Genomic DNA, 13,253 nt, shown 5'->3' with positions numbered 1-13,253 from the left:
GCAGCTCCTATTTATAACCACCCAATCCAACTCATCTACATGTCCAACCCATGCTTGAAACAATCAAGGGACCCCTACCTCCACTTCGCCACGTGGCAACTGGTTCCACAAATCAACAACCAGGTTACTGAACCAGTATTTACCCAGGTCTTTCCGAAATCTAGACTTGTCCAGTTTATACTCATTGTTTCGTGTTTTGCCCTGTGTTGATACTTTTAATATCATATTAATATCCTCTTTGTTATGTCCATTCATCTACTTGTAAACCTCTATCATGTCACCCCTAACTCTTCGCCTTTCCAGTGAATGCAACTTAAGCTTTGTTAATCTTTCTTCATATGAAAGATTTCTAATGTGGGGGATTAACTTTGTCATTCTTTGCTTGACACATTCTTGTGAATTTATATCCATTCTATAGTACGGCGACCAAAACTGAGCTGCATAATCTAAATGGGGCCTAACCAGAGCAAGATATAGCTGAAGAACCACACCAGGTGTCTTGTTACTAACGCTTCGATTAATAAATCCCAGTGTCCTATTTGCCTTGTTACTAACATTTATGCATTGATTTTTTTTATTTTAAATTCTTACTAAACATAACTCCCAGATCCCTTTCGCAATCCGACTTCGCAATCTCAACACCATCTAGCTCGTATCTTGTAACCCTATCATCATTACCTAGCCTCAGAACTTTACATTTATCAGCATTAAACTGCATCTGCCAATCTTTTGACCATTTCAAAACCCTATCTAGATCAACTTGAAGTGATAGTGAGTCCTCCTCCGAATTAATTTCCCTACCGATTTTCGTATCATCGGCAAATTTGCAAATGTTGCTACTCAAACCTGAATCTAAATCATTTATATATATTATAAACAACAGAGGGCCCAGGACAGAGCCCTGAGGTACTCCACTAACAACATTATCCCACTCTGACTTAACCCCATTTATACTAACTCTCTGTTTCCTTTGGAATAGCCATGCCCTAATCCAGCTTAATATAGCACCCCCAATACCATGAGCTTCTATTTTTTAAATCAGTCTTTCATGTGGCACTGTATCAAAAGCTTTGCTAAAGTCAAGGTATACAACATCACAATCCTTACCACTATCAACTGCCTCAACTATGCTGGAATAAAAAGATAGCAAATTTGTTAAACATGAACGGCCATTTATAAAACCATGTTGCGACTCATTTATTAATTTATGTTTTTCAAGATGAAGACGAATTGTATTTGCCATTATCGATTCAAGTAACTTTCCCACAATAGACGTTAGGCTAATTGGCCGATAGTTTGACGCAAGTGATCTGTCTCCTTTCTTAAAAATTGGTACCTATGCTGGAATAAAATGATAGCAAATTTGTTAAACATGAACGACCATTTGTAAAACCATGTTGTGAATCATTTATTAATTTATGTTTTCAGCTGTTTTTCGCAGACGATTAAGGATAAAAATTCTTGTTAACTTACCTGCTAATTGACTGCTCTTCTTCTAAGTTAATTAGCTTGATTACCCCTCCCCCCCCCCTTAATTAGAAGTGGTGGGGGCAGTGTGAAGGTCTCTTGTGATACTCCTCAGTATCCTCAAGACTGTAAATGGTCGTTTACAACCACTTAGAGCAGTGTTCTTGTACTCGTGGCACTAAGGTGCTCAATCACTCCTTGCTGATTGAGCCATTGAGCCTCCTTGGTACAAGGGAGCACTGGGGGGGGGGGGAGCTAAGGTTACAGCAGGAGCAACGGAACTGTTACTGTTACAACGGAACTGTTACAAACGTCTAATTAGAGACACAGGAGATCCCGTTGGGGGGGGGGGTCTTTACACCTCACACAAGAGGCTGTTCTGGAAACTGAAACATGCTGGAGGGGTGACAGGGAGACTTTTGACATAGATGAGCAATTTTCTGACAGACAGACAGATGAGGGCAGTAATGAGAGACAATGTATCTGACTGGAGGAGTGTTACTAGCGGAGTACCACAGGGTTCAGTTCTTGCACCAGTAATGTTCATCGTCTACATAAACCATCCACCAGAAGGAATACAGAATTATATGAACATGTTTACGGATGATGCTAAGATACTGGGGAAGATAGGAGACGCAGACGCTTGTAATGCCCTTCAAATTGATCTAGATAAAATAAGTGTCAAATGGAATTCAATGTGAATAAATGCCATGTTATGGAATGTGGAATTGGAGAAAATAGACCACACACACAACTTATAAATTATGTGGAAAGGAATTACAGAACTCTAATAAGGAACGAGACCTAGGTTTGGCTATTTGTGCCTGCAGGATCGAGCATAAGTTCTTGGAACCCGCCTTTCTAGCCACCGGTTGCTTAATGCAATAACTCTTGCTCTATTTCCCTATCATATCTAAGTTTGTAAATTATTAAAAATAGAGGAGTTTGCCAATTAATTTAATCCATTTTCTCACAACTCTTACTCTAAAAAGAAAACTTTCTAGCATCTCCATAACTCATCTGAATCTCGAGCGTCCCTCCATATAATATATATATGGCTTATACTCTCTAAGACCCCACAAAGGATTCGAACCCCCATAATAATATGGGGGGAGTCTCCCCCATAATAAATGAACTAGACTAATTACAAATCTATGCATAAGCAAAGTGAATGAAGAAGGCCTATTGGATTGTACATAGGAAATATATAGGAAATTACTGAAGAGCTATTGGCCCACATTGGCCCATATTTAGCCCATGGGCTATTGGCCCATATTTAGCCCATGGGCTATTGGCCCATATTTAGCCCATGGGCTATTGGCCCATATTTAGCCCATGGGCTATTGGCCCATATTTAGCCCATGGGCTATTGGCCCATATTTAGCCCATGGGCTATTGGCCCATATTTAGCCCATGGGCTATTGGCCTATATTTAGCCCATGGGCTATTGGCCCATATTTATCTGTGTCTCTTTATATTCATCAACTTACACATGTGTTGCGGTATCAACACCGTTGGTATGATGGGGAGTGGCGATATCAGCGCCATCTATGGACCTGCACTCCAACTTGAAGGCATTAGGCGAGACGCAGACAACGCCATCTGTTGGCGGTGGTGTGGCGTCGGTGAAAGGCTACTGTTTCATGTCTCAGTTAGGAGGTGAGGTCGATGATGGTGACCTCTGGTGGGTCGCGTACGATATCAACGCCATCGATTCCTGTGAATACAATTACAATTTCAGTTCCGCAGTGAAAGGGTGTTATCCTAAGGTCACCCAGAATATTGTCTGTCTGCCTAATGACGTTTATGTTCACAGAGGTGACGTGATGAGGCGATTATGCTGTGGCAAGCAGTTCACCTTGGGCAGTCCAGAACTCCTGACTTGGTCCTGTGAGAGGCCAAAGTGGCCGCCGTCGGTAGTAGCAGTGTGTTAGCTGCTGGATTTATGAAGTATTGTATGGACTGACGTACCCGGGATCTGGACAAGAGGAGTTACGAGACGACAGTAGTGTTCGTCTGCTGAGAAGTGCTGCTAGTGTGTTGCTAGAGACTTCTGCCAGGGTGCTAGCTACCCCTGTACGTAATTATTTGAGAACCCTGTCGGCGTGTTGCTGATGTCCTCTGCCAGTGTGTTTCTGTAGAGCGGATGTGGGGTATTGGGACATCGTGACGATAAGGTGTGTGTGTGGACTGGCCCGTGTTGAGGAAGGTGAACTCGCCGGTGATTACCATTGACCGTGGACGACGTGTACTAGAAGATAGTAGACTCGCCGGGATTTGATGAACACTGCAGATCTATTGAGTGTCCTGGGTGAAAGCGACACAGTGTACATATGTGTAGTTATACTTCTATAGATAAAATATTGGTGAAGGTGTAATTGCATATTGTTTATACCCCCCCCCCCCCCCTTTATTCCTTGCACTATTACTTGCTACCGCCAATTCTTGAACTTATCACTGACCTGGGGTAAGATCATGGGTGTTATAAGACACGTTAGCAGGAAGAACCCAGTTACTGGGCCAAGCTGGCCCTAACATCATGCCACCCCTAACTCTTCGCCTCTGTAGAATGCAGTTGATTACTTATGTGTTTCAATATTCAATGATTGTTTATTTGCATGAAATTTCTTTTCGATGACCAAAGATTGTTTATTTCTGCCTAATAGATATTTAAAGATTACTTATTGAACATAATAAATTAAATTACAGGAGACCGTTTGGTCCATACAGCAACTGCTATTGTATATCCACCTATGTATCAAATAAATCTGAAGGAAATATGCAGGCGATGAGTTACAATAACGTGGCTAAAGTAAGTTGACCAGACCACACACTAGAAGGTGAAGGGACAATCGACTTGAGAATGGTCCAGGACGGACCGAAACGTCGTCGTCCCTTCACCTTCTAGTGTGTGGTCTGGTCAACTGAAGGAAATAAATAATATCCACTTGTATGGATAAAATCCAAACTTTAGAAGGCCAACTGTGCCATACTGAGCTGCGCCTATTCATCACATCATACCTGTCACCCCCCAACTCTTCACCGGTCTAGAGAGTGCAGTTAAAGATAGTATAATCGTCCAATTGTTTAGTAACTAGTTTAAGTCACTTATTTTCAAAGAAATATTTTTGGAGTTCCAGACAAAGACTATTTATTTCTACCTAATATTTTTAGTGTATAGTCAAACATTGCTTATTAAACCATAAGATTTAATAAGATTTAATCCACATACAGTGCATCTCGTATTAATAATCCTCCTCCCTCTCCCCCCCCCCCCTCTCGAACTTAAATAGAGTAACCATTCAGTAATCTGACCTATCCCTCAAACAAAAAAATATTTGACCATATCAAATTTATATTCATGTATATCCATTGATTCCTTTCAATAGCATACCTATATGTGTATACCCCGGCTAAATCCATTCCTTCTTAGCGTCTAGGAAGGTATACATAATCCCCCCCCCCCTATTGAACATCAGTGTGGTTTTGAAATTGAAATTTAAATAAGTTTATTGAGGTAAAATACACACAAAGGGATGAGGTAGCTCAAGCTATTCTCACCCCGTTCAGTACAACGTATTCATACATACATACACACACATCACAAACAATAAACATATTACCAAACATTCTGAGAGATAAACATATACAATTCAGTGTGGTTAGATTTGTAATTTAGGATTTTATTCATATCGCATTAAAATCTCCAAATCCCGCGTTCTGGGTCAGCAGGAGTACAACTCTATGTTGCGTTGAAATCTCCAAGCTCTTGGTCTTGTCGACTTTTGACAAGCCGCCGACTTCCTGTCCTCGTCGAAGCTGGCAGTAATATACATATATAATATTGTATATTTGAACTGGTCTCAATAACATTGGTTTCGTTACCTCGCTGCTTGGGTCACTACTTTAGGTCAGGTCATTACAATCCAGTAATGATGTGAATTATTAAATGTTTATCCCTTACTCACGTTGAATATCCACACACACACACACACACACACACACACACACACACGCACACGCACGCACGTCGAATATCCACACACACAGGGCGTAGTAGCCTGGTAGATAGCGCGCAGGACTCATAATTCTGTGGCGCGGGTTCGATTCCCGCACTAGGCAGAAACAAATGGGCAAAGTTTCTTTCACCCTGAATGCCCCTGTTACCTAGCAGTAAATAGGTACCTGGGAGTTAGTCAGCTGTCACGGGCTGCTTTCTGGTGTGTGTGTGTGTGTGTGTGTGGTGTGGAAAAAAAAGCAGTTAGTAAACAGTTGATTGACAGTTGAGAGGCGGGCCGAAAGAGCAAAGCTCAACCCCCGCAAATACAACTAGGTGAATACAACAAGGTGAATACACGTCGCATATCCCCACACGACGAATATATATTAGCAGTGACAAAGAGAATACTTAAACATATATCTAATGAAAATCTCACCGACTTAACAAATTCACAAAGACCTGTAATTTGTAGCATTAAACACTATGATTAACATGATGAGGAGACATTCACATATGGGACTAATAGGACAAGAACTCGGCAATGTGATGTTATAGTGGCCAGAATACGCCTGGGATATAGACGTATCTGGCAGCTTTCTCAAAACCCAAATGTCGGAATACACCATGTGTCAACTTTGTGAAAGTGTCGGAATACACAATGTGTCAACTTTGTGAAAGTGTCGGAATACACCATGTGTCAACTTTGTGAAAGAGAAAACCATGCATTCCCTTGAACATTATATTGTAGAATGTCCCATATTGACTGACTTTCGCCCTCCTGGGCTGAGGCATGCTGAACTGTGTAACCACTATACGAATACTGGAACACTTGATGATATACTGAACTTGTACCCAAGACTGACTATGGAATGCATCTGTTATACAATGTATTATACCTATACAATATGTAATACATTTGTTATACAATGTATTATACCTATACAATATGTAATACATTTGTTATACAATGCATGTACCTATAACCTGAGCTTGTAAAAGTGATCTTAGTCACCGTCAGTGGTTAAGTGTTTAATAACACACTAGTTTCTGTAGCAAATCCACAAGGGCCGTGACGAGGATTCGAACCTACGTCCGAGAGCATCCCAGACGCTGCCTTAAAGCAGCTATCTTACCCTATCAGAGTAGGAGAAACAAATGTATGTGTATATATTCAAGTATGTATATGTATACAGGATATGTGGAAGCTGGTCTGAATTGCATTTCACCTTTGTAAATGCATGTTAATGACACTATGTAAAAAATACACATCAAACACTGTTTATGTAGGGTACACGTCAATCTGTGTATATATGTATTTATGTATGTAGGTTAGATTAGCATTTTAAAAGCACTACAATCACCTGTGGTTGATACATCAATAAATCACTGAACTATAAGTTTAGCAGATCTCTAACCCTGTCCATGGAGGACAGAAGGAAATGTAAATATGCTGGTTAGCATTGTAAATGTCTGGCTACGTCTGTGGTAGAAAAATAATAATTAAAAAAATAATAATAAAAAAATGCCGAATATCCCCCCACGCCCACCGTAATAACACGGGCAGTGGAGGGTAAACAGTGGGCCCAGGTGGGACCAGGTGGGACCAGGTGGGGTGGCTCATGGCTATATTGGGTGACGCTTGAGTCCCACTTGTATGTCACACCTGTCTCTCTCTCTCCTCTCTCTCTCTCTCTCTCTCTCTCTCTCTCTCTCTCTCCTCTCTCTCTCTCTCTCTCTCTCTCTCTCTCTCTCTCTCTCTCTCTCTCTCTCTCTCTCTCTCTCTCTCTCTCTTTCTCTCTCTCTCTCTCTCTCTCTCTCTCTCTCTCTCTCTCTCTCTCTCTCTCTCTCTCTCTCTCTCTCTCTCTTGTGTCACACCTGTACTCCCTGCCTGTGTCACAGCTGTCTTTCTGTCAATACACCTGTTTGTGCTCTACTTCTTTCTGCTATATCGCCCACCTGAAGATATATATGTTGTACGTAATAAAGCCAATTTGCCTAACAAGTCGAGTTTGCCTGAACTCCTTCACACGTATTCCATTCACTTGGGCCCTATAGGCGCCTCGAACCATTGTCCTCAAGGAAGCAGCAGCTCTACGAACCACGCTATGAACATTTGTTGAGATATATACAAGAGTTGTTACATTCTTGTAGAGCCACTAGTACGCGTAGAGTTTCGGGCAGGTCCCTGGAATACGATCCCCGCCGCGAAGAATCGTTGTTACAACCAAGTACACATTTTACTGTTGAGTTAAACAGAGGCTACAGTTAAGGATTTGCGCCCAGTAAATTCTCCCCGGCCAGGATACGAACCCATGACATAGCGCTCGCGGAACGCCAGGTGAGTGTCTTACCACTACACCACGGAGACTGGTTAAACATTGATGTTTAACTAAAGTTAAAACTAAAACTAAGTTTAACTAAACTAAGTTTAGTTAAACTAAACTGGTTGAACATTTAGTGTGGCTGACAATGTATATGACTGGGGGGGGGGGGTGGATCACCTCATTCCTCCAAGCTTGAGTGCCAGCCCAGAGGAACTATGAGGATAAACCTGCCCAAGCCATTACGACTATATAGCACTGGGAAGGGGTCAAGATAAGGATTTGGGATGGGACGGTGGGAAAGGAATGGTGGCCAACTGCTTGTAGACGGTCGGGGATTGAACGCCGACCTGCATGACGCGAGACCGTCGCTCTACCGTCAAGCCCAAGTGGTTGGGAGTGCCAGCCCAGAGGAGACTTGAAGGGTTTTAGTTGGGCAGCAGGGAGTTGCTTGTGGACTCCTTCCTTGTTATGACTGCTCATAGCGTGGTTGGTAGAGCTATACCGTCTCCCGCTCTCAGAGTCACTGGGTCGAGGCTCGTATAGGACCCGAGTGAAGGAAGTGTTACTACCTGCGTTTAGTTGATGATTTATTTACATCTAAATTGATGGAGAGGGGGAGGGAACCTTCGACAAGCTGCCGGCTTCCTGTCCTCGTCGAGGCCACTAGTGTCAGTGGCTCTCAGGTAAACTCAAATAAGCATGTTTTACCTGCGCTTGAAACACTCCACGGGTCCCACAACTATTATAGCACAAAGTGATGTGAACAAATCCACAAGGGCCGTGACGAGGATTCGAACCTGCGTCCGAGATGCAGGTTCGAATCCTCGTCACGGCCCTTGTGGATTTGTTCATTTGATGCATCACACAATTGTGATTTCTGTGTGTAAGAAGGTGATGTGTTCCACATATTGTCATTATTTACATACCAATATTTACCTGATTTACCTGAGGGCCACTAGCCCTAGTGGCCTCGACGAGGACAGGTAGCCGGCGGCTTGTTTAAGGTCCGTCGGTTTGTGGCCAGGTTTTCTGTGAATCTAAACTTATCCAATTTATACGTTTCGTGTTGATATATTTTAACCCATATTTATATTAACTTTGTTATGCGTTTTCATACATTTTAATTCTTCAGTCTTGTCGCCCCCTTACTTTTCGCCTTTTATTAAGGAATGTAAATAAAGCTTCCTTCAATAAGGTGGTTTTAAATAGGAAGGGAAGGGAACTATCAGCAAAAAGCACCAAGTCATTACGACTATACAGCACTGGGAAGGGGTCAAGATAAGGATTTGGGATGGGACGGAGGGAAAGGAATGGTGGCCAACTGCTTGTAGACGGTCGGGGATTGAACGCCGGCCTGCATGACGCGAGACCGTCACTCTACCGTCCACCTGAAGTGGTTGGATTATATATAAAAATGAGCTGCCTCGTATAGGCCAATATGTCACCTGCAGTTTCCTGTATTTCTATGTTGTTTGGGAGCCTTGTTCTTTAACAGATTTCTCTTCCCACAGGAAGAGCATTTCCCAGAAGGCAGATGATGAGTCACGGTAACGTGGCTGAACAATGTTGACCAGACCACACACTACAAGGTGAAGGGACGACGACGTTTCGGTCCGTCTTGGACCATTATAAAGTAGATTGTGACAATCGACTTGAGAATGGTCCAGGACGGACCGAAAGGTCGTTGTTGTTGTTATAGATTCAGCTACTCGGAACAAGTTCCAAGTAGCACGGGCTATGGTGAGCCCGTAACTTACCTGGCACAGGAGCGGGGCAAGTAGCACGGGCTATGGTAAGCCCGTAGTGTACTTACCTGGCACAGGAGCGGGGCAAGTAGCACGGGCTATGGTAAGCCCGTAGTGTACTTACCTGGCACAGGAGCGGGGCAAGTAGCACGGGCTATGGTAAGCCCGTAGTGTACTTACCTGGCACAGGAGCGGGGCAAGTAGCACGGGCTATGGTGAGCCCGTAGTGGACTTACCTGGCACAGGAGCGGGGCAAGTAGCACGGGCTATGGTGAGCCCGTAGTGGACTTACCTGGCACAGGAACGGTGCAAACCGAAACGTCGTCGTCTGTTCATTTTCTAGCGTGTGGTTTGGTCAACATTCCCCAGAAGGCCTGATCTCTTCCCTAGAAGGTAAATACCTTTCCTCAAAGGTTTCGAATCCTTCCCCAAGAGACAAGAACCCCAACCCCTTCCCCCAAAGACATTAATTGTCTCCCAAGAGACAATTGTTGTCGTTTTAGACTCCGCTACACGGAACAAAAAGTTCCAAGTAGCACGGGCTATGGTGATCCCGTAGCATAGGCCGGCCCAAGAGACAAACATCCCTATAAGTCTCAACATATCAACGTTACCTACCTCCTGATAAGAGAGCCGGGCACGCTCGTGGGTGGGTCTCCTTTGGGCGGTGCTCTGGGACTGACTCCGCCTCTTCCCCACGCCCCCAGTGAACATCATCTTGACGGCCGCCTTGAGGGACGGGGATGGCGCCCCCTAGCCAGCCGCCGCCACCGTCGCTTGTGAGACCCCTGGGCTGCCGAGGGCTGGGGTCGCTCCTTCCGTGGGCTGGAGGTGGAGTGTTGCGTCTTCTGGACTGGGGGAGGCTTGGTGTGTCTTCTCCCCTGGGCCGGTGTGACTCCCCTGGGCCGGTGTGACTCCCCTGGGCCGGTGTGACTTCCCCTGGGCCGGTGTGACTTCCCCTTGGGCCGGTGTGACTCTTCTGGGTTGGGTGGTGGTGCGAGTTGTCCTGAAGAGCACCCAAGCCCCAGTAACGGCGGTTAGTCTTGATGACCAGGAAAGTCTGAATCGGATTCTTTGTAATCGGGCTGATTATCACGCTTCCGAAGTCCACGACGTTGCCGTCGAAATTTATAAATAGTTCGTGAGGGTTCGAGGAAAACCACCAATCGAAGTGTCAACGTTGTCGCGGTGTAATGAGCCTGCAGGCAAGCCCAGACGACGGCTGTCACTCCGGCTTGGTGGAGTGACGTTGTCTCAACTGCAGAAATGGTATTGGCTTCGTAGTGCCTCAATCTGGCGTTTAATCTTTCGGTTACAAAAACAGGAATGCACGTCCTTCTTAAACCAAAACAAAGGTTTGTTTTCTTACAAAAAAAATGTATCGCTGCTCACACAAAGCTATAAACTTTATCAAAACTAAAACTATTGGACTAGGAAGAGATCGCAATTTAAACGAACTGCACAAATCTGTATATAAACACTCGTATACTAGGTGATCAAGTCCTTTTTAGACTCGCAGGAAAATCACCAGGCAACACTGACCATTCTAATGAGCAAACTGTTCATCTACCAGATATTGGTCTTTGGCAAACATGAATATAATTCAATCAACTTTTAACACTTTAGAGAGAAGCGAGAGTATCATGTGGACACTATGGCGACAGCCGAGGCTAGCAGAGGCCGACACTGTTTCCTCAGGGCTGGGGCGGTGCTGGGAGCTGCTGCCATGGCGGGTCCTGTGTCTGGTGTCACTCTAGGGCTCCCACTGAGGGGCTGGTGTCACTCTAGGGCTCCCACTGAGGGTCCAGTGTCACTCTAGGGCTCCCACTGAGGGGCTGGTGTCACTCTAGGGCTCCCACTGAGGGTCCAGTGTCACTCTAGGGCTCCCACTGAGGGGCTGGTGTCACTCTAGGGCTCCCACTGAGGGTCCAGTGTCACTCTAGGGCTCCCACTGAGGGTCCGGCGTCACTCTAGAGCTCCCACTAAGGGGCAGGCTCAAGTCCTGCCTCAACGCCCCCCTCACGAGACTTTGGCCGGAACGTATTGACGGGCAGGCGGCTCTAAAGGGCTCCACGCCCGCCCTCTCCGGTGGGCGAGGGCGTTGGGCGTCACCCACCGCATCACGCCCTCACTAGCGGCCAGCCTGCGGCCTCAACACCATCAGACGCCAGCTGGGAGCAGGGCTGGGCGCGGCCATGACACCCATGGACGCGGGCAGGGGAAGACACACGGGAGCCGGGCGCCATGCAGTACTGGCGCCAGTTCCCGCCTGCTGGTACTCCGGCCTCGTCTACCACCCGGGTCAGGTCACGGGGCGCCACGGAGGGTGGGACGGCTGGCGGCCTTGGGTGTGGCACTAGTGAGGGTGGCGACTGCGGCGTGCAGAGGAGGGTGTGGCGGTGGCGCGGCGCCAGACAGCACTGACGGGGCACCACATACCCGCCCCCGCTGCCACGTCCCACCTGGCAACCCTGTACCAGGCACCATGCTGCCAACACTCACACCTGCCAATCCTCACAACTGGCACCACTGCTGCCCCTCACACCTGATCACAAGTGTCCTGGCAAAAGACCTTTCTTTGATTCAGTGTCGAAGCTCGTTACAGAAGGCGCGGCCCAAGGCCCTGAGTCACCCCCACCTCCACCTAACATGACCTCCGTTAACTCCTTCCCTTAATACATTCCCAACGGTCTGACCTGATTAACATATGCTGCCTTAAGAACAAGGACACAATCGACTTGAGAATGGTCCAGGACGGACCGAAACGTCGTCGTCCTTTCACTTTCTAGTGTGTGGTCTGGTCAACACGGTTTTCTCCAGTACTACATACACTGTCTTACCAGTCGCTTATATTACCATAAAGCTGATCTTGCAACCACCATCGCCAGGGCGTTCCCGAGCATCTAGTAGTCACGATGAAAATATTTGCAAAGAATGCAAGTAAAATTATATGCTTACCATGGTGTAGCCTAGCGTGTTCATTCTGTGTGACACAGGTACCCATCAAGATATTTTCTACTGCCACAATGCTCTATTTTATCACTGGCAGTAATAACTTTTATCTAATGTGACAAGTTGCTAAACATATGGGAATATTATTTTACAATATTCAAGTTAATGGAAACAACATATCGTCATAGCCTAGTCAGATATGTATAGAAAAATTCACTCAGTCTCCTCATATCATTTGTTCATATGGCAAGTTAAAAACTACCTTCAAAAATCAGAGGCAATGAAATTTTTCATTGCCTTATTTACCACATTTTTTCAGACGATTTCTGACAAATTTACCGCTATCCTGGGGATTCTTATGACATTAAACACAACAAAGATGAACAACGGTCACAGTTGCAAGGTGTTAATACGAGGACTGACTAAAGAAATTAAAATTCACTTCAAAATAAGATAGATTAAACAGGTGAGACATGATCATCGCATACAAAATACTCAGAGAAAAATAGAAGGAGGGGGGGACAAGAACATATTAGATTAAAAACACACTGGTGGAATCTGTGTGCTCAAGTACTCGGGTGCTGGATCACCAATCGATTGGATGTTGAGAGGTTCAGACCAAGGAGCTGAACCTTTATGCCTGAAAGCATAAATAGGTTCCATTCTCTTGACAATTCTTAGTTTATGCTCTAAATGGGCAACCTATTTTCAGGCAATGTTCGTACAAGCTGCGACCTTTCTTAAAGACGTAATCATCAATTTTAA

General features: G+C 45.2%; 1 protein-coding gene across 15 annotated transcripts in view; it reads right to left on the bottom strand.

Annotated features, from left to right (window-relative positions):
* LOC123756175 (putative protein kinase C delta type homolog) overlaps positions 1-13,253 on the bottom strand; it is a 245,601-nt gene that overhangs the window by 219,613 nt on the left and 12,735 nt on the right. Inside the window, exon 1 of one of the 15 annotated variants that reach the window (XM_069336625.1) lies at positions 10,155-11,962. The exons of 13 other annotated variants lie outside the window; for them this stretch is intronic. In XM_069336625.1, coding sequence (XP_069192726.1) covers positions 10,155-10,253 — 99 coding nt within the window. In that variant the 5' untranslated portion in view covers positions 10,254-11,962. Of the gene's footprint in view, positions 1-10,154; positions 11,963-13,253 lie in introns of those variants that run through there. One more of the 15 variants, XM_069336626.1, reaches the window with a different exon arrangement.

Source organism: Procambarus clarkii, chromosome 36 (genome assembly GCF_040958095.1).
Source record: "Procambarus clarkii isolate CNS0578487 chromosome 36, FALCON_Pclarkii_2.0, whole genome shotgun sequence".
NCBI classification, from domain to species: Eukaryota; Metazoa; Arthropoda; class Malacostraca; order Decapoda; family Cambaridae; genus Procambarus; species Procambarus clarkii.
Note: the sequence above shows the minus strand (reverse complement) of the source record. Positions and strands in the feature narration are given on the sequence as shown.